The 20,401-nt window shown below is 38.8% G+C and overlaps 3 protein-coding genes across 4 annotated transcripts; 2 read left to right on the forward strand and 1 right to left on the reverse strand.

The window, feature by feature from the left end:
* LOC18773009 (transcription factor UNE12) lies at nucleotides 1,914-7,840 on the forward strand. 2 transcript variants are annotated; one of them, XM_020567127.1, is made up of 7 exons: nucleotides 1,914-2,928; nucleotides 3,332-3,445; nucleotides 5,090-5,206; nucleotides 5,885-5,950; nucleotides 6,114-6,179; nucleotides 6,669-6,746; nucleotides 7,151-7,840. In XM_020567127.1, exons 1-7 carry the CDS (start codon nucleotides 2,557-2,559, stop codon nucleotides 7,379-7,381), a joined length of 1,044 nt encoding a protein of 347 aa, XP_020422716.1. In that variant the 5' UTR covers nucleotides 1,914-2,556; the 3' UTR covers nucleotides 7,382-7,840. The 2 variants fall into 2 exon arrangements, with proteins under 2 accessions (XP_020422716.1, XP_007205486.1); XM_007205424.2 differs by having other exon boundaries at nucleotides 2,404-2,928; nucleotides 3,347-3,445; nucleotides 7,151-7,796.
* Nucleotides 7,943-11,266, forward strand: LOC18772458 (pentatricopeptide repeat-containing protein At3g04750, mitochondrial). Its single transcript, XM_007208255.2, has one exon. The coding sequence runs from the start codon at nucleotides 9,413-9,415 to the stop codon at nucleotides 11,264-11,266; it is 1,854 nt and encodes a 617-aa protein (XP_007208317.1). The 5' UTR covers nucleotides 7,943-9,412.
* On the reverse strand, nucleotides 11,525-20,088 carry LOC18775199 (mediator of RNA polymerase II transcription subunit 14). The gene is made up of 8 exons (XM_020567128.1): nucleotides 19,614-20,088; nucleotides 17,732-18,811; nucleotides 17,503-17,600; nucleotides 17,056-17,233; nucleotides 15,913-16,921; nucleotides 14,771-15,780; nucleotides 13,146-14,221; nucleotides 11,525-12,913 (listed from the first exon to the last, which is right to left on the reverse strand). The coding sequence occupies exons 1-8, from the start codon at nucleotides 19,827-19,829 to the stop codon at nucleotides 12,100-12,102; spliced, it is 5,481 nt and encodes a 1,826-aa protein (XP_020422717.1). The 5' UTR covers nucleotides 19,830-20,088; the 3' UTR covers nucleotides 11,525-12,099.

Raw genomic sequence — 20,401 nt, forward strand, 5'->3', positions numbered from 1 at the left:
ACTGTGTTGTTGTGTTGCATGTCAGGCTCATTGAGGGGGAAAATAATTATTACCAAAAAAAGTTAAAGAAAAAAGGAAAACTTTTTGCTTTAAAAATAAGAAAGATGAGCTTCTGAATGAGGTGAGAGTGAGAGATACTTTCCCGAAAGCAGGTTCAAGGTGTCTTATAGTGTAAGCAGCAGCCCTAACACTAAACTGTTTCGCAGATAATGGATTGGTGGTCCTTGAAGATGGCACTAAAAATTATAAATCATTTCTAAAAGCTATTTTCTTTCATTAATATTCTTTGGTTGCAACTTCTGCAAGCTCTTTAACAGGTGCTCAAATTAGATATAGAAGTAAATTAATACAAGAAATACATAATCTTTGTCAACGTCGTTTAAGCTTTATACAATTTTATATCACATGCTTTTTGCCCTGATTGCTCAATCATACAATATTTTTCAAAAGTAATCTAAAAGCATGCAATTATAACAGGTTATGATGCACTAATGATATGTATGGGGTTGTTGTCTTTGTGCCCGACTTCACTACTTTTTTTTTTCTTTCTTTTTTGTGGTGAAATACTCAAGTAATTTCAAAACAAGGCATAATTAACAATAAAAATTGCACAAGAGTAATATTTTGGGGTTTAATTAACTTTTTTCCCCTCAGTTTCTGGCTTAAATCTTGTAATTTCGGTTCCTTATGAAGGGCTAAGATCATTTTCATGTTGAATTATAAGAAAGCAACTCCACTAACTAAACAAAGAGCACCGACCCCAGTAAAGGCAACGAATTAAAAACTAGAAAGATAGCAACCTTTTGTTTTGTGTATTTAATTTAAAGTTTTGAGAGATGCAATGGATGGACAATGAAAATCTCACTAGTCAGCTAGGCCCGAGCCCTCAGCCAGCCAGCCCTATTCTTTTCTTTTTTTGTCAACATCTCAATTTGGGCTACTAATTAATATCAATTTATCAAACCCAAGTTTATGACCCACTTAAATTTCACTATTTTCCTTTTCTTTCTTTAAAAAAAAAAAGTAAATTAATAAAATTAAAGATTGGATGAAAAAATGAAAGCTGTCACATTCGAGGAAAGAAGAAACCCCCATTCTCCTCATAAGACGTGCAGGGAGTGAGTTAGAGTTAGAGAAGATGAAATTTTAAAAATAATCATAATCATGGAGTCATAGCCCCTTTTTTTTAATTTTTTTTTTAAAAAGGACTGAGTGGGATGGATGACCCCAATTATGGAAAGCTTAATGACGTGTACAAAACATAAAACCTGATTTTCGGGTTGTAAAAAGTTGGATGATACAAATCTGGTGTGACTGGGGACTTGTTTTTATGATTTTTTTTTTTTTCTTCTGAGGAGGGGTTATTTTTGTTGGTTTGATGCAAGATAGTGTGCCTTTTGGGAATCAGGTAGAGTTTCGTTTCGTAGGCTCCCTAACCCTACCCTAATTAAGTATTTCTTGTTTTGGTGAGAGAATGAGAGATAAAACAAGAAGCAAAAACGGATAACAAAAATACAAAGTATCTTCTCTCCCTATGGATCATTGAATTGAATTTCATAAATAAATTTTAAAAAATAAAACGCAGTGTCAATAATAACCTTACTAGTAATTAGTCTAGTTTTTTTAATACAAGTTATAGTCTAAACTAAAAAGAAGGAGAATTTCTCACACACACTCAATTATGATATTATATAAAATTTCTTATCTGCAAATTAAGACCGTAATTAGTCTAGTTTAAGTTAAAATCTTGTTATCATAAAAAATGGAAAGCTAAAACATAAAGACCTCTTGTCTTGTCAGCGCGTAGGGCTATACCAGTAGTCCCACCACGATTGCATATTTGAGAAAAAGACTGCAAATTTTGCTGATTGCTCTCTCTCTTTCTCTGTTTCTCTATGTGTGTGTGTCTCTCTCTATAAGTTGAAAGTTGAAACCATAAATCAGAGTCACGCACGAACAAATTTCCCAACCCAAGTCAGAGTTCAGAGCCCAAAAGCAAAGGAATTCAGAACCCAAAAAGAGAAGGTTTTCAGAAAGCACTTATTTCTCTCTCACCTTTTCTTCTCTTCTCTCTCACACTGTCTTTCCTTCTTTCTTTCTTTCTTTCTTTCTTTCAAAACCAAAAAACTCCAACCACAACCCATACTCAACTGTAAAACCAGCTCAACCCAACCCTCTTGAAATCCCCAATACCATTTCCGGGTTATCGGGTCTGAGGACACCCATTTCACCAACACCTCTTCTCTCTCTCTCTCTCTCTCTCTCTCTCTCTCTCTCTCTCTCTCTCTCTCTCTCTTACTTGGCTACCCAAAAACCTACTTCTTAAATTCTCCCCCAGTGTTCCCAAAACCCAATGCTTCCCATAAACATAAAATAAAATAAACAGAGAAGACACACACACACACACTCTCTCTCTCTCTCCCTCCCTCCCTCGAAGGGGCTCAAGAACCCAGCTTTAATTCCTTGTCCACCAAAGTCTTCATTTTTCTTACTGTAAATTGCACGACTCTCTGAACAATTACAGTAAGGGGAAAAAGAAAAAGTAGTTGGTGGAATATGGCGGGAAATCCGCCTGAGGGACTTGGAGACGATTTCTTTGAGCAGATCTTGGCGGTGCCACCGTCTTATAGTACTGGTGGTGCTGACTCAGCTGGTGGTGGGTATGGAGATGTGGGGTCCATGCCCATGGTGCTGCAGCTAGGCTCTGGTGGGTCTTCTTCAGCTGGTGGAGGTGGTGGTGGTGGTTCTGGTGGTGGAGGGTACAGAGGAGTTGGGATGGGGATGGGTATGCCTCTGGGGTTAAATTTGGAGCAGGGAGGGTTTATTGGGCAAGAGAGGTTCAGAGAACTGAGAGAAGAAGTTGAAGCCAATACTAATAACAATATTAACACTCCCAATGTTTCTGCTTCTGTCAGCTCTGCAATGAATGTAAGTCTCACTCCACTTTATCTTGATTTTTTTTTTCTCTCTTCTTTTTAAGATTAGGATGTCAATTCTTCTACTTGTTTGATGGATGGGGATTTGCTTGCCATTCCTGGGCAAGTGGAATTTTCCATGAAAAATTCCTTTGCTGTGCTGCTAGAAAGTATTAGATATGGAGGAAGAAAAAACTGCCCCCTTTCAGTTTCAGTCAGCTTTCCTTGGAATTTGAAACCTCAGAATCTCTTTCTTTTTGTTCTCTTAATTTTCTGTACTTTTTTTGGGAGAAATTTAGAATCAATCATTTTTTTTCTCTGGATGTGAGAGTTGAGAACCAGTGAACAAGTATGGATATGCTTGTAAAATGAAGGGTTTTGCAAGGTTAATTTGGCGAATTTGACATGGTTTTTAGTTGTCGGTGTGGCAGGAAAGAGATTCTGTTCATATGACAAATTTGTTTCCAGCGTTTGGACACTTGCAAAATCACTCACTCCGGCCAACGCCACCCCCTCCGCAACCTCACCAGGTAAGTTCAACATTTCATAATGACGAAATTGGCCTCTTTCTTTCTTTTAATTAGTAGAAATAGAATCATCATGACATGACATCCCGCTGCTTGAACTTTGAAGTCTGTCTAACGCTTGCTATCCATGGCCAATCACGCCATCTCATAAGTAATAACTTTTTTCATTTGGCATAGTTTGATTGGTTGGGGATAGTGTGCTAACTTTGTTTCATACAAGTTTTTCTAGTATACAAGGGGAGAAAAACTTCATTGCAACGGGTTATTCTCGACCAATAATGCTATGTCATGTAAAAATGTTATCACACGTGTCATAGCATTATTAATCAGGATAGCAAAATAGTATTATCCCTGTTTCACAGGAGTCCTTCTCCTTAGAGTGTGAGGGGTACCTTTGATAATTTTAGAAACAAACAAGGGCTTTGTTTAAGAACTCTAGTAGGTAACGGATGTGTTCTGCACGCGCTTTAAGGAGCGTGAGGGCACTTGTTGTAGTAGAAAGTGAAGTGTCCGACAGACAGAAGCCACCATAAACGTGTGAGTTGTTGGAACGTGTGGGAGAGGTCTGCCGTCCGAGGGACTTTGTGGTCCTTTTGAGTTTCGTTTTCTAATTGCAATCTTTGTCAGTTTAAGATAAACGGCTAATTATGATGAGCACGCGCCTCCGGGAGTGGCCATAGCGCGTGGGGAACATGCGCTCCTGCTGTCCCTTCACATGGGGTTGACTCCTACCAGTTTGACTTTGTCAACATTTTGACTTCTCGTGATGTTTGCTAATATGGTTTGGTTCAGCCAATCTTGTAGACAGACTTAGGCAGATTTTGCTGCAGAATTTGGGGACCTGAATTTGAAGTTGTTTTTATATTTTTTCAATTTTTCCTGGAATTTTTTAATTGTTTGATGGTTCAGTTGATGGCTCTAAGAGTTGCCTGAGAGTTGGTCAGTTTGGCATGAAAATGTTTTGTGTTTCATTTCTTTATATTTGGAATTTTGGGTGATTAGACCAATACCTAAAAGAAAGAAAATTGAATGAATATTTTTCTTGCTTGACATTAGAAACATCTTGACTTGTCCAACTAAAAATTCAGTCATCCTCATCCAAGAATGTACACAGGCTGATGACAAGAATGTACGCAACTAGATGTCAAAACTTAGTTCCGTCAATGTTTTGTTGTTTATCTCTTCCTCGTAAAGCATTTGATGGAGTATTGAATGGAAAATTGGATAAAGATGTGAAATGACATGTGAGATGGTGTTCCACCATGGACTGTCAGGATTAATCTGGTGGAAATCCAAATTCAAAAATTGTATCGAGAGCCGAAATATAGTATCTTATGCTGTGCTTTCACTTACCTTATTTTACAGCCATAATTTCCTCAAATTTAGTCAACATATGAATTAATGAGAAATCAATCTTTACTGATTAAGAGTTCATCATTATATAAAAAACTTTTGATTGTCCTGCTAAATTTTGACATATCTGTACTGACTTTGACCTCAACATAGTAATGTATTTAATTCAAACCTTCCAATTATCGAATGATTACGTATATGCCTTAGTTCAAACCGAATACATGTTTGCTATTGGATTTTCATCTTCACTTATAATGTATCGATTGTCATAATTTGTTAATCTTGTTGCCGCAGTTTCATAGCCAACCATCACCAGGGCCAGTTGCTGCTGTCCATCACCCTCCTGCTATCCGCCCAAGGGTCCGAGCAAGACGTGGCCAAGCAACAGATCCCCACAGTATTGCTGAGCGGGTAAACTAGATTTTTTATATTTAAGAGAACGCTAAAATCTTCTTATTTTTGAAAGTTAGCAGTTAGTTCATTCTCATTGAAGACATCCAAATTGCTTCTGTTTAACTTTGACTAGTAAGATAATTCAAGATGACACTCCTGCATACATTTTGAATTAAAATATCAGAACTTCTGGCGTGTGCAATTATTTTGGGACTAATAAAGTAGAGTCTGTTATTTGTAAGCAATAATTACTTGCTAAAACTTCAAGGCTAGGTTTCTGATGGTGGTTTCCTGTGGTGTACTCCTTTTTCTCTGAGGAGGTTGCAATATGGAAATAATAAAGTAGATACAAACGCATTTGCTAGTCAACCTTTTCTCATGGCAAAGAACTGGATATCTCATGTGGGATCATAACATGGATGATATGTTCTCATATGCATATATTCTTCTTACAGTGAACATAGATGCTCTTTGAGAAAAGTAGATGCCTATCCCTAATTAGCATTGAGGGCTGTACTAGTTTTGTAATAACCAAACTGCTTCTCTGGTAACACTTTAGACTTCATCATGGCATCCATTATCAGGACTTTGATATTATACCACACTCCTATATCCTATGCCTGTTTATTTATTCTATAGATAATCATATGTCTAACATACGTTATATGTATATATGTATATATCTTCTTGGTTCAGTTACGCCGGGAAAGAATTGCAGAAAGAATGAAGGCTTTGCAGGAATTGGTACCCAGTTGTAACAAGGTTAGTGCCTTACAGCGCAGATTTAATACCTTCTCCAGGATGAATTGCATTTTTTTTGTTTCATCATTTCAAATATTGTAGTCTGCAATTATGATGGTGGAAAATGCCTACCTTTGAAATATAAAATTTACATGTAGTGACACGTTATGTGATCTTTATGCAGACAGATAGGGCAGCTATGCTTGACGAAATTGTGGACTATGTGAAATTTCTAAGGCTCCAAGTGAAGGTGCTTATCCAAAATTCATATAGATTCAGGATCTCAAAAAGATTTATTGTAATTCCTGCATCGTTTATTAGCATTTCCTAATCAAAGTAAGCTTAAAAGTTTTGAAAGAATTCTTAGTTTTTTCGGATGCTTTATCAAATGTGTCTTCATAAAAAACCCTTTTTCTGCACAAATGCTTAAAAGTCTTTATTGAATTCATCATTGTTTCAAAAACTTGTACCAAATTCCAATGTCTTCCAATTTCCAAAGTCTTCACCACAATGTAGGTCCCAGTCATGATGCATAGCCCAGGCATCATTAAAGGCATTGAGACTTTCTTTATATGAAGTAGTTATTTTGTCAAACCTGAAATGACTTTGTCTGGTTGGAACCTCTAGAATTCAATGAAGTCATAATCAAATAGCAAAGGACACAAAACTTTCTTCAATTTTTGTAGTTTATTTATTTATTTTCTGGGTAATGGATCTAATTTTCTTTATGCTGAAACAGGTATTGAGCATGAGTAGACTTGGGGGAGCAGGTGCAGTGGCTCAGCTTGTTGCTGATGTACCCCTATCAGCAGTCGAGGTAGTCAAGCCCAAACCTGTTGTTACTTGATCTTATTTTTTCTCAGCGCATTTTTTGGATTGATCATATTAATTATGCATGTAGCTTATTTTTTACATGTATCAACTACTATATATATGATATTCATCCAGGCATTTAACCTTTAAAAATGTACATATATAATGCCAGGACAATATACATAATTATAGTCATTAGTAAGCTAGGATCATAGAGATAGGTTTCCTTTAGATCATTATTAAGCTTGATGAACAGTTTAAAACCTACCGAAATCCTTTAGTAAAAACCATTCTGATAAAAATGAGAGTAGTCTATGTACTAAATCTTCCCCTTTCTGTCTAACAGTATTTTGACTATTTTCTGTTTCTTGTTACTATCCACCAACTTTGGATACTTTTGGAATGAAGGGAGAGGGCATTGAAGGAGGAACCAATCAACAAGCATGGGAGAAGTGGTCTAATGATGGAACAGAGCAACAAGTAGCTAAGCTGATGGAGGAGGATGTAGGAGCTGCCATGCAATTCCTTCAGGCCAAGGCACTCTGCATCATGCCAATATCACTTGCCCCTGCGATCTTCCGGACACATCAACCGGACGCAACGACACTGGTCAAGCCAGAATCAAACTCCTCTTCATAGGCTCCAACAAAATATGCAATAGCACATGCCCATCAATGACTCCGAGCACGCTTCTGGGACCCCAACCTAATTTTACTCAAGAGTCATGACAGTGGGTATTTTGTAGTCTGGTCAAGTTTATAACTCATTAGAAGTGACAATCAAGTCGCTGCAACTGTTCACTCTTTTTCGTTGGAGTTTTGTCAAACAAGGGACTGATTGTCATGCCTAGGTAGAATTGTGAGGCACTTGATGTATTTTGCATAGGAAGCCTAGGGAAGAATTTTCAAAAGCCAATTTGATGTTTTCCTCTTGTAATATCAATGGTGGGGTTAGTTGAGTGTGACCAAAAATGTTGGTGGTGGGAGCTCTTTCAATTTCCTTATGTGGATAATGGGATATGGGACCATTTAAAAGGGATGGAGGGGTATGTGTATGATGTATTTTCAGAAAATTTTAATGCAAGTTGGAAGTAGAAAATGGTTGTTTGTCTTATAAAGTTTTGTTGGAAGCTTCTGGTTCTAAGAAATATATATCTGTATATATATATATATATAATAGTGATGGAACTGAGTTTGTTATTTTCTTTAAAAGTGAGGTGAGTCATTTTTTTCAAATTTGCTGAATCATTATTGAAGAGAAAGTTTATTGGGCGGAAAGAGTAGAAAATGACATCTTCTATAAAAAAAGATGGTCACATTTTCTCTCAATTTGGTTAACTTTTTATTTTTTTTACTTTTTTCTTTATGAAAAAAAGCTTAGGGAGAAGGGAGGTTATCCATTTCACGGTTAGGGCATACTAAGACCTCTTTGAGGACTTACAGAGGGGATCTTAGCCTTTTTTTCTAGTTTTTACAAATTACTTACCAAGAGCGATTGTCGGTAACAAGACTCGAACTTAGGCCTAAATAGCGAAGATAACGATCATTACCAACTCAATCAACCCTCAATTTGGTTCACTCTATACACGACAATGAGGTGAAGCTTGAGAGATAATAAATAATAAAAAATTTCATTTTCTTTTTCTTTTTTTATTTGTTGGGCAAGATCCCACAATCTAGTCCTACATTGATTAGACGGCAAAGTTGGAGTTTCCCGAACAAAACCAATTTGGGCTTTGACCATATTTGGACCCCTTGGCCCATTTACCTGTAAGGTAATTTAGGGCTCTCTGATATTGATCAAAACAGTTAGTGTACTCCCACTCAAAATATGCCATATGTAATTTTTTAAATAAATTAATTATTCTTTGTTACAGCTTGACTTAATTTTTATCCGCTGAAATAAATTAGAAAAATAAAAAACTTAAGAAAAAATAAAAAAGAAAGGAGAATATCCCAGCAATTCTACCCACACGCCACCCCTCTGTCGTCTTCTTCCGACTGCCATCAACAGTCATTAGTCACACAAGTAAGAGAACCAAATCCCCATAGCCTAATAAATTGTTGCAACCAGGAAACTACGTCATCATTTTCAATGAATCTTAATATCTGATGGAGATATTAGATCCAATAACAATCAACCCTTTCCATATCAATTTCATGCTAGTCGATTTGTAGCCTGTTTGTCACAGGCCCACCTCCCATCCCAACCTTCTTCACATCTGCTAGTGAGACCTTCATCAATGATAAAATATACATGAATCTTGGGGTAGTCACCAAAAGGTTGAGAAAATTGCAGAACAGCAACAGAGAGAGAGAGAGAGAGAGAGAGAGAGAGAGATAAAAAAGAGGGAGCCCTAAACCAGAGCGGCGGTGCGGGGTAAGCTTGTTTATTTTCAATGTTTATTTTCTTAATTTTATTTTCAAGGGTAAAAATTAGGTTAAAGTCCAGTTGTAAAATAAAATTTGAGCACGTGGCATATTTTGAATGGGAGTATCATTAGCTCATGTGGTAATACAGATCGTCTAGGAGAGGGTTTCAAAAGTTTCAGCCATGATTGGTGAGTGTTCCTACAATTGACCAATTAAACAGAAGGATATCATTCCTGAAATTCTGTGTGATAGTTGTTGACAGACAGTGAGTATTTGAGTATTTGCTGTATTTTTCTGTATGTACCAATATTGTCGAGGCATCCGCCTCTTGAGTTCAACTTCAACGAGCGGGAGAATCCACTGGGATCCAACTGTTGCCCTCGAACTCAATCACCCAACTCTTATATTGCTCGAAAAATGCAGGACAAGGTACCATTTCAAACAGATTTTGGGGCAGATGATGAGGACCTGTCTAATTGGTCAGACATTTCCCATGAGCAGGCTTCTCACATTCTCAGCCATCTCACACCCTGATAATTTAGACATGGCTATCCTTCTTTTCAATCACTATACTCCTAATCCCAATCTTTACATTTATAATTCTATGATTTCTGCTTTATCTTTCTCTAAAAGCCAACCGTTTGCCGTATACAATTCCATGCTCCACTCTGGTATATGCCCAGATAAACACACCCTTCTTTACTTACTCCAAGCGTCCACATGCGTATCAGAGGCAAAGCAGCTCCACAGCCATGCCGTTGTTACAGGTTTGTTGTCACATGGATACCTGCAGAACACCCTCACCAAGATATATATGGAAGAAGGACAAATGGGGCTTGCTTGCCAGGTTTTCCGTGATGTGCCAACACCAGATCCAGTCTTATTCAATATCATGATTGTTGGTTATGCCAAGATGGGATATTGTTCAGAAGCTCTTCAACTGTTCTATGAAATGGTGGGTTTGGGTCTTAAGCCTGACGAGTTTACCATTTTAGGACTTCTTATATCTTGTGGACTATTAGGAGATTCCCGACTGGGAATGTCTGTTCATGCATGGATTGAGAGGAGGACCATCACTTCTTCAAATTTGATCTTGGGTAATGCTCTTTTAAACATGTATGTGAAATGGAATAAATTGGAGCTTGCTCAAAGTATCTTTAATGCTTTAGTGGATAAGGATATCGTGTCATGGAACACCATGACTGCAGGATATGCCAAGGTTGGCAAATTAGAACTTGCCCGCACTTATTTCAAGCAAATGCCTAGAAGAGATCTTGTTTCTTGGAATTCATTAATTGCTGGCTATGCCAAGAAGGGTGATTACACGATGGCGGTGAAGGTATTCAACAACATGATTAGGGTGAATGTGAGGCCTGACAATATCACTCTGGTTAATTTGGTCTCTGCTGCAGCAGAAATTGGAGCACTAGACCAAGGAAAACGGATTCATGGCTTGATTGTGAGGCTGCAGTTGAAAATAGATGTATTTTTGGGTTCAGCATTAATAGACATGTACTGCAAGGCTGGAAGTATTGAAAGAGCCTTCATGGTCTTCAGGGGACTGACAGAGAAAGATGTTACCATATGGACGACAATGATCACTGGATTTGGATTCCATGGTGACGGAAACAAATCTCTGGATCTGTTTTCTGAGATGCAGAGAGTTTTATTGCCAAATGGGGTGACTCTTGTTGCCGTTCTTACAGCTTGTAGTCATAGTGGACTTGTGGATGAAGGGCTAAATATATTCTACAATATGAAGAATAATTTTGATATCGAACCAGGAGTTGAGCACTATGGGTGTCTAGTGGATCTTTTATGTCGATCGGGGAGATTGGTAGAGGCAAAAGCTGTGATTGAAAAGATGCCAATGAAGCCAAGTCGAAACATCTGGGGAGCAATGCTGAGTGCTTGTAGAGCTCTTGGAGACATGGAACTAGCTGAAATAGCTTCAGCAGAGCTACTCAAGTTAGAGCCTGAGAAAGAGGGAGGATACATTTTGATGTCTAATATGTATGCTGCTTGTGGGAGGTGGAGCTACTCAGATAAGATTAGAGAAATAATGGAAATCAGGGGAGTGAAGAAGACCGCAGGTTGCAGTAGTGTAATTGTTGATGGAGTTATCCATGACTTTGTTGTTGCTACAATATGAAGAATAATTTTGATATCGAACCAGGAGTTGAGCACTATGGGTGTCTAGTGGATCTTTTATGTCGATCTCGACAATGTTGCTGGAACCATGTTGATTTTAGACTTTGAGGAGCCTTATTTTTTACGTTGATGTAGAGATTGCATTGCATATTTCTAGTTATGTAAATATCAAACTCTTATTTGCTATCATTTGTTGAATCTTACATATTCTTCTGCCTGTTCTCTATGTTCTTTTCTGGAGAATTGTCCTTCCGCGGGAGCATTAAGATTCTGTCTTTTTATTATATCATCCCATTCGTATAGTGTAATTTACTACAGTAACTATAAAAATAGTTCTAAAAGAATACATCAGTAGTGAAGAGTTTTCATATCCTTGGACAGTTGAGAACTGAGCTTTACTCCAGCGGAAATAAAATGTCTACAAAGTATATCCAATTAAGCCTGATCTGTACAACAACAACACCCCTTGGTCTTCAAATTAGCAGAAAATATCCAAAATATTGTACACCCTAGTATCAGAAGATCCAAATATAAAAATATATAAAAGGCCCCCTCCACTCCCTCCTCACAGCATCGATCTCTGTTAGTTCTGCAAGTGCATTCCTAAAGGCAGTCATCTCCCCGTCAACTCTGCAATCACCCATTTAATCATCATCTCAACACACATCCAGTGGCCAGATTTGCTCTCCTCCCTGATACAAGTTTCTCCTGCAACTAATTGGGAGATCCCAAAAAAATGGAATGGAACACAAGCCATGATCAGTCCGCGTAAACTCATTGAGATTAATCTCAAATGAAATTTTACTAAAAAATATCTCTGGGTGACCAAACCAATCATGTCGCCCCCGAGCTTGCACTAACCCCACCACCGTCCCTCAACCCTTGAAGCCACATATGTAGTGTTCTTTGCACGTAGTCAGCAACAATTCTTAACCTTCCTTGACTGCTGTCTCCTCCGGAACTACCATTAAGTTCCACAGTTCGAGCAACCTTGTTTTTACATTTTTCCCAATCATCAATTCGCAACCAGCAAGCTCGACCTCCATGGCTTCCTTCCATGCCAAGAAAGGACACATTAGGATTTTCACCAAATGCATATCTCAACCTCACTGAGACACAGTATGGCAACCATGCTGCACCACCAGCAGCATTTATGTGAGGTATGTGAGCAGGATCAAGAACAAGAGTCAGTGCAAAATCAACAGAGTTATGAGGCCGATCATAATGGATATTGCTTTTGGCAACAGATGAATTATCTGAGTTCTCATCCATACTCGAGCCAGCATGATTTTCAAGGCATAATTCAATACGGGGTTTTTGAGCAGGTGCTCCATCTCCCCCTTGTGCCTGGGCGAGTCCTTTTTTCCATGCTATTAATTTCAAGAATTCTCGTAGAACTGATATGGGTAAGGTGAGAAGAGTGATGAATGACGCCACACGAGAAGCATCATAAGGCTCTGACGCAACGCGTCGACTGAAGTAGTCACATATTTCTCCTATTTCAGATGGAGATAATTCCTCTTGAGCAGTAGTTGAATTTGGCTGCTGTTGCTGTTGCTGTTGCTGCTGCTGATGATGGAACCGTTTCACACTCAGTACTTGAAGAAGGAGTTGAACTCTGTGAACACTTACTGCAAATACATACCCACTGCAGAAACACAAGCAATCAGAAAAACTCTCTGAGGGCCACATAATTAACTGAAAATAATCTGGTACAGGTAGTGAACATAAACAATTTGCATTTCCATCTCGTCTGGATGTTTATTTATTTTTCTTTTTTTGGGCATCTTTTATATTGATTTTCTTTTTCATCATAAGATAAAAATGAGAATAAGTCATCATCAAAAAAACAAATAATGATTGGGTTAAAAAGCACTTACCCAACAAAGAACCGCAAGGCAGGCTGCTCCTGGTCTAAATTTAGAAGTGCACCTTCATTGTCTTTCAAAATTGACCCCAAAATCTCTTTCAAAAGATCCGGTAGCTGGGCAAATAGCCATAGAACCCCAAGGTACTTGAGAATACCTCTTAGCACCTTTTTAAGCGCAACTAGAGGAACCCAACCACCTCCATACCCCCCATCATCTCCAAGACCAATAATGGCTGTATTCAGTTCTCCTCTCACATGAGCAGGGACACCCGGACCGGGGGATCTACGTAAAGGCATCCCTGAGCTCACAACAGCCAAATTTGAGGACACCGGAGAAGCATTTCCAACACGGTTTAAAACAGCAACTTGGTTGCCTGTCCTAGACATTGCCGCAGAACCAGGGAGGTTAACCCTATTTCCATTTACAGCAGACAGTTGGGAACCTGAAGTTGGGTTTTGACTGATTGAACTTGCCAGTCCTGTCTGTTGACCAGCAGTGAAATTAGTATCTAAACCATTCAATTCTTGAGCCACATGCTCCATAATAAATGGCCTAAACTGTGGGCAAGGTAATGACCCTCCAACTGAAGGACCCCCCTTGGGTGGTGTTGCTGGTTGCAACCAAACCTGATCTCCTGCAAAACAGCGCATGTCAACTGCAAAGTGCTTCCGATATATAATTCGTATCCAGTAGGGGCCGCGTAGCACAACAGAAACATCAATGGGCAACAGTGAACTGGGTACAATGCCAGGTCCACCTCGGCCAGCAGCAGCTAACACTGCAGCCCCATGGAGGCTATGATTTGCAAGAGGCCCTGTAGCAGTAGACGAAACAGAGTTACCCATAGGGCCAGAAGGGGACTGACTGGCATTTGTGGTTGAACTAGTTGGCATTAGACCCTGGGATGGTGACTGCCCCACAAGTTTCGGAATTGAAGAGAGAACTGCTCCTCCAGGGACCCCTGGAATAGGACTAGCTCTTGCAGGTCGTGTTGCAGCTGCAAGAGCATGCAAGGGACCTGCAGTGAGGCGAATGCAGTCCAAAAGTGATGCAACTTCAGCTCCATTTATGAAATCTTCCAGAAACTGTAGAGAACAGAAAAGGCTATCTTAATGAATGCAAATATTTATAAAGAGAAACAAATTGGGGGAAAAGTATAAAGTTAAACCCATGATATACAAACCAAAGACATAATAAATCTATGTTGCCCGAATGCATCTGTCAAAATCTAAATTGAAAAGAATTTGGTCATACAATTTGACGTCATCCTTGGTAAAGCAACTTCAATATAATTATGCATTTCTGTCTTTTATACTTTTTCTACTGTTATGAAAAGCTTTGAAAGGCACTGAGCAAAATTCTAATCCAATTTCTCGGAACTTTTGCATGGCAACACCAGAAAAAAAAAATTTGAAAATTATATTTTGAAATCTTAAGAAAAAGGGCTTCTATTAATTTCTTAAAAGATGGCAGGGAGAGGCACAACAACTGGAAGGAACAAGTGCAGAGGACGCATTCAGGACTCAATTTCACATAAACTAAACTTAAGATTAATAAACTTGAGGTTACACCAAATATCAATCATTAAAATTGCTAAAAGAAATAACAAAACAATTAGAAAAATGTGAATGTACCTTGGTATGCGGCCAAAGTTGGTCAGGAGATACATGCATAGTACAACCTTCTTTGCCTGATTCCCACTCGACAACAAAGCGAGCTAGGACACCTGATCCAAAACTGAACCAGAGACTCATAAGTCCAACTGCCTCAATTCTAAATGCCCTTCTCATTTGTTCAGATAGTCTATCAGCTGCCTCAAAAGAACCTTTGACTCCTGGTGCTTTAAAATCAGAGTGTGTATTACTTTCTTCTGGCTTCTCATCTGCTCTTACTCCAAGCAATTTCCGCATACCAAGGGCGAACATTCTTGCATTAGAAAGTCTTTGAATGTCTGCCACTAACTTCTTAATACTATCAGCCTCCACAGACTGATAACTGAGAACAACACCTTCCGGATCATAACGAATATGACAGTCTATGTCCGATGTATTCGCAATTCGAACACCAGAACCCCAAGGTGTACTATTGCTTCCTTTCTGAAGCTCCCACAAATCTCTGAAGTGTTGGTCATTTATTTTGACATCCCAATATATGCTTCCAGGTCTGCCAAGTCGCAAGCATAAATGTTGCCATGAATCACCTCTGGCAAATGGAAGTCGGAACCATATGTTGGAAGATATACTTCTTAGACCCACTTCTTCAACATAGGGGATGTCCAGAGCCCCCATCTGGCTAGTTAGTCTGGCATGCTTAATACCAAGTGAGCAGTGCCTGACCACATGAAGAAGAGCTGAAACATAAATGCTTGAAGGTGCATTTCCCTTATTAGCTTCAGATATAAGATCCCCATAACTGTATACTTCGGATTTTGAAATTATATCCCTTGGCATAAGCATCTGTGACGAAGACTGCTGAGGTCGAGCTACTTCAGAAATCTTCCTCCTCCTACAAAATCCTGGATTGGCTTCCACACATTGAAGTGATGGGATTAAATTCAACATATCTGAAAGTGTACGTTTGCGAGGTTTTCTATTTGAAACATCTTGATTCGGACTGTGACATACTCCAGAGTCTGGTGCCTGGGCTGGAAGGACCAAAAAAAAAAAGATTTTTTTCTATCAATGTAAGACTAAGTAAAAAGTATAAATAGTACTAAATTAATAAGTATAATGCATTTATCCCACTTAATAAAGGCATCACAGATAAAGCATCTTACATCCGGGAGTTGTTGCACATGAATTTAATCCGACAACTCTGAAAGATCCAGTTATAGCCCCATTGGGTCTCACACCTGGCCCAGAGATTCGGGGGCCAGTGGACCGAGTTGGAGATAATATTAGGGATGATCTATTCCCATATAGTGCACCCTTTGAAGTATCATTCAGAAATCTCAGCTGATCTTCATCCATTGAAGTACAAGAGCCATACTCAACTGACTGTGGAGACCTAAGAGAAGCCAAATCCTGATCAGACTTTGAAATTGGTATTTTCTTCACGGAGGCACTCCTTCCTGGGCCAGAAGATAGAGAACCAAGAGAAGCCGACTGTATGGGGCCCTTCAAATTATTTGATGAATATAAGGACCCATTATAATGGGTGGGCATACTAGAAACATTCACAGAATTATTTAGCTGTGATAGCTGCATACCTCCCTCCCATTTAGGAGAGGCACTTCCAGCTTTAATGGTGTGAAGATTCATCGGACCAGAACCAAAATGAGAAGCAGGAGATGCATTAAGCGACGAAGAGACATTTGGAATAGAATAAGAAGGTACAGATAACCCTTTCTCCAATTCAAATACTTCGTCAACAACAGAAGAAAAACTCGATGGTGCACATCCTGCAATTGGCATAGAACCTCCATGGCTGATATCTGAAAGAAGGCCATTTTCAGAAGACCGATTAGAACCCCCAGCACTAGGCAAAAAAGAATGTAGTTTTCCCCAGTCAAGCAAGCTTAAATTCATATCATCCTCATGCATCTGCATCTGGCTAACATCAATTTTCTTGATCCGTATCACATGGTTTAGATCATGACAAGAATCAGCTTTTCCAGATGGACCTGGCTGAGTCTCAAGCAATTTAAATAGGGGCTTAAAGTCCTTATCAAGTTGCATCAGCAGGAAATAAGAGCTCCCACAATCAGGAAACCCCATTAGCAACTCAGTTGAACCATTCAAAATGTTCTTTGGTACTTTAACTGCAGGAAAACCATGTTCATATACCTGCAAAAGTAGAATTTGTGTTATCTCATGGACATTAAGTGAATCCATGCATAATCCTCAACAATCCAAAAAGGTAACACCCAGTGATTTTTTTCTTGGAAAAATTTCATAAGGAGAAGAAAGGGAATGCTTACCTCAAGGCCTAAAAACCTGCCAATAGATGCAAATAAGTGTAAAATACTTTTACTTCTCAAGTTGATGAAAACTTCAGCTGCAGTCATACTTCCTTGATTTAAAGCATCTTCACATTCAGACAAAAATTCCGAAGAAGCAAGAATATTTGGGGAGGACTGAAGACGAAAGCGGCCATTCCTGCAAGTCAAAGATGCTACATAAGACACCATTCTAAAGCATGTACATAAGAATACCAAAGTTGCGTCCTACAGAACAACCAAGTATGTCCTGAGTTTCTTAAAATCAGAAAAATCCTAAAAAGTACATCAAGAACTTGTTCCAATGTCTAGCCAGAAGCAATATTGGCTGTAAGAACAGTTTTCTTCGTTCATCTAAGTCCCTTGGCAAGTCATAATTCGTATTACCTGTAATAATATACTGATAACAATATAAGCAAATAAGGATACCTTATATTTATGCCCAGGGTAAAAAATGATGAGCCATAGGCACGCACACGTAATACTTCCTGCCCTTCATATTCTCTGACATTGGAATTGTCATCTTTCTGCACACAGAAATTCATGGAATCAAAATATGAAGAAAATGAACCCCAAAAAATACACATGCATGAAAAACATAGAAATTTAACAAGAAAAAAAAGAACCAGAAACAAGTAACAAGAAAAAGTGAAACAACCTTTTTATGGTCAACATCCACATCTTCCACATGGGACTCAAGAGAAACGTCCCCTTTACCTCGGTAGATTTGGGCATTCTTCCCCAGATCTTTTTGAATTTCAAGCAGACGAGTATATCTATTACAGCATATGGCTCTCAGAAGCAAATTCTCAACATCAATACAGTTTTGGTCAAGAGATATTTCTGCCTCCTTTCCAGTTAATGGATCTATGACAAATGTGCTATGAAGACACTTTATCTGCAGATCTGGTCCTGGTTCAATTTTTATAGACGGACATGATGCTGAATCAGAAATACCATTGTTTTTATCAAAATCTAACCAGTACAGAATTTTTAACCCTGGCGTTCGTAGACCAGATGAATCATTTTCTCCATCTTGATTTAATTGCGCAGAGGCAGTACTTCCTCCATGACTTGTACTCCCATCAGATATGAGCTCAAACCGAATTGCATCTTTCCATCTCCCTTGCCGAAGAGCTTGTACTTGCCTTATGACAGTATCCATTACGAGTGCAACACAAAGCTCATGTAGAACTGAGTATAATGTCGTGAACGGATTTTCTGCAGCAGCCATTCTTCGCTCTAAATCATCCCCAAGAGCATGCCGACGTGATTCTTCAAGTTTTACAAGTCCACATCTCTCACCAACAAGCAGTTCCAGATGCAGTATCCTCCACATTGATAGGTGCCCTCGGTAGCCTAGTGTCACTAAAACCTTGAATTCCCCATTGACACGAAGCACTGCTGTACCATCAGAGACTTTAACCTCAGAAATTTCTTTTGGGAGTGACACTTCTAGTAATTTAGATCGCACAAGTGTGTCCAGCTTTTTCAAAGCCGGCTGTTGCTTATCCTCACTTAGTGAACTCTGAACGCCCACATCTTCTACACATTTTGGCAGACGCTGATATGACCCTGTTAGGAGGATATCAATTGCAGATGGAACATCATAAACAGGAGCACAGGCTTGCTGCAGCCCTTCATGCATGAAAAACAATGAATCTGCAGCTTGAGTGAAACAGGTATCATGACTTGAAAGAGTGGAGGAGAGTTGCTGGCAGTATTGTATTAACGGGACCTGCAAATAGAAAGGCATGGATAACAAATAAATAAATAAATTTATATATATATATGATTCCAAAATGAAATGTGCTAACAGGAATTCAACTGCATTTCAAGGAACATGAAGCATCAGAGACACTAAGCTCTGCATATTAGCACAAGGTATGGTTCTTGGACCAACCAATGAGCACATCCATGGCATTGATTTTGACTTCAAAATTCAGAAACTACTCTATAACTAGGGTAAAATTACTAGTTCTTTTTCATAAGCTAATAAACTATCTAGTATTTTTTTTTTTTTTGTTAACCATCTAAAGACATAAACAAACATGCACTGTCAAATCATCTTGCATATCCCACAATGCAGAAAACAACAAATAACACCCAAATCCAATACCACAAATTGAAAAATAAGATGTATAATTTCCGCCCCCAATTTGACCACCAAATCAAAACCCTGAACGCCCGGGGAGAAAAAGAAACACCAAAACCTTAAAAACTTCCAAATAGAAAACAAAAAAATCAACATAATCCTACATTTTTTAAAGCTTGAATTGTATTGAACAAAACCGAAATCTATTTCCTAACCCCAAAAGAAAAAAAAATTTAACTTACATTACAAGTTTCTAAGAGAAAGAAACTAGGAGCCCTTGAAAAAACCGAATTCATATTGTCCAAACAAAAACAACCCCAAAGTAACATTATTTAACGCAGAATTCATAAAAGAGGGCCCAAAATGTATAATTTCCACTCCCAATTGGCCACCAAATAAAAACCCCATAATAGATGAGTGAGTGAGCGAGTAAAAAAGACGAGACCTGTTGACACCACTTGGCGAGGACATTGAGTCGGAGCATGCGTTGCTGGGTCTTGGCCAAGTACTTGAGCAGTCCAATCTTTTTATCGGTATCGGACTGGTCCTGTGCCGCCTTCGATTTCTCGACGAGCTCCTTCAGCGAGAGGAAAGATTCCTCGGCGGTACGGTTCACCAGGGTCGAGAACTCCACCGTCTGTTGCCCTAGCTCTGACGCCATTCTTTTGCTTCAGAATTAAGAAATAAGATTAGGGTTAACAGATCCCTTTCTACTGTGATTGATCACGCGCACATGGAGATTAGGGTTTCAGTGAGAGAGAGAGAAGGAAGCCCCGATGCTCTTTCAGCTCTCTCTCCATAATATGTGTGTCGTGTTCGTGACGCTTACGAATTCTGATTTTAGAAAGCTTTTTACTTTTGAGACTTTGAGTTTCGAGAGAGAGAGAGAGAGAGAAAACAGAGGAGGTGAAAAGGCATTGGTGATTGATTTTGCTTTGCACTGATTGGTTCACGGAGTATTAAATAATACGAATATCTGTCACGTGGCAATGAAGGATGAGTAAGTAAAAGATGCTTTTCTTTTCCTTTCCTTTTTAATGTTTTACTGTGTGTCTGCGTTCCTTCGTTGGTCTCTCTAAACATACTAGTTAATTCATCTTTAAACCTACTTTCATATTTGGAGAAAAAATTTATGTCGCGTTGTTTTGTTATTTCTTGCAACGTGGCAAGAGTTGAGTGACAAAATAGCTTAATCATCATCTTTGGAGGAAATCTTAATCATCTTTAGACTCG

This window comes from Prunus persica, chromosome G6, assembly GCF_000346465.2.
Source record: "Prunus persica cultivar Lovell chromosome G6, Prunus_persica_NCBIv2, whole genome shotgun sequence".
NCBI lineage: Eukaryota > Viridiplantae > Streptophyta > Magnoliopsida > Rosales > Rosaceae > Prunus > Prunus persica.

Excerpts from the sequence above, each read along its gene's own strand:
- LOC18773009 (XM_020567127.1), top strand. The coding sequence starts at position 2,557 with ATGGCGGGAAATCCGCCTGAGGGACTTGGAGACGATTTCTTTGAGCAG. Across the intron at positions 6,180-6,668 it reads TTCTAAGGCTCCAAGTGAAG|GTATTGAGCATGAGTAGACT; the intron begins GTGCTTATCCAA and ends ATGCTGAAACAG. Across the intron at positions 6,747-7,150 it reads TACCCCTATCAGCAGTCGAG|GGAGAGGGCATTGAAGGAGG; the intron begins GTAGTCAAGCCC and ends TTTGGAATGAAG.
- LOC18772458 (XM_007208255.2), top strand. The coding sequence starts at position 9,413 with ATGTACCAATATTGTCGAGGCATCCGCCTCTTGAGTTCAACTTCAACG.
- LOC18775199 (XM_020567128.1), bottom strand. The coding sequence starts at position 19,829 with ATGGCGTCAGAGCTAGGGCAACAGACGGTGGAGTTCTCGACCCTGGTG. Across the intron at positions 16,922-17,055 it reads GCAGGTTTTTAGGCCTTGAG|GTATATGAACATGGTTTTCC; the intron begins GTAAGCATTCCC and ends CTACTTTTGCAG. Across the intron at positions 12,914-13,145 it reads GCCTTGCGGTTCTTTGTTGG|TGGGTATGTATTTGCAGTAA; the intron begins GTAAGTGCTTTT and ends GTGTTTCTGCAG.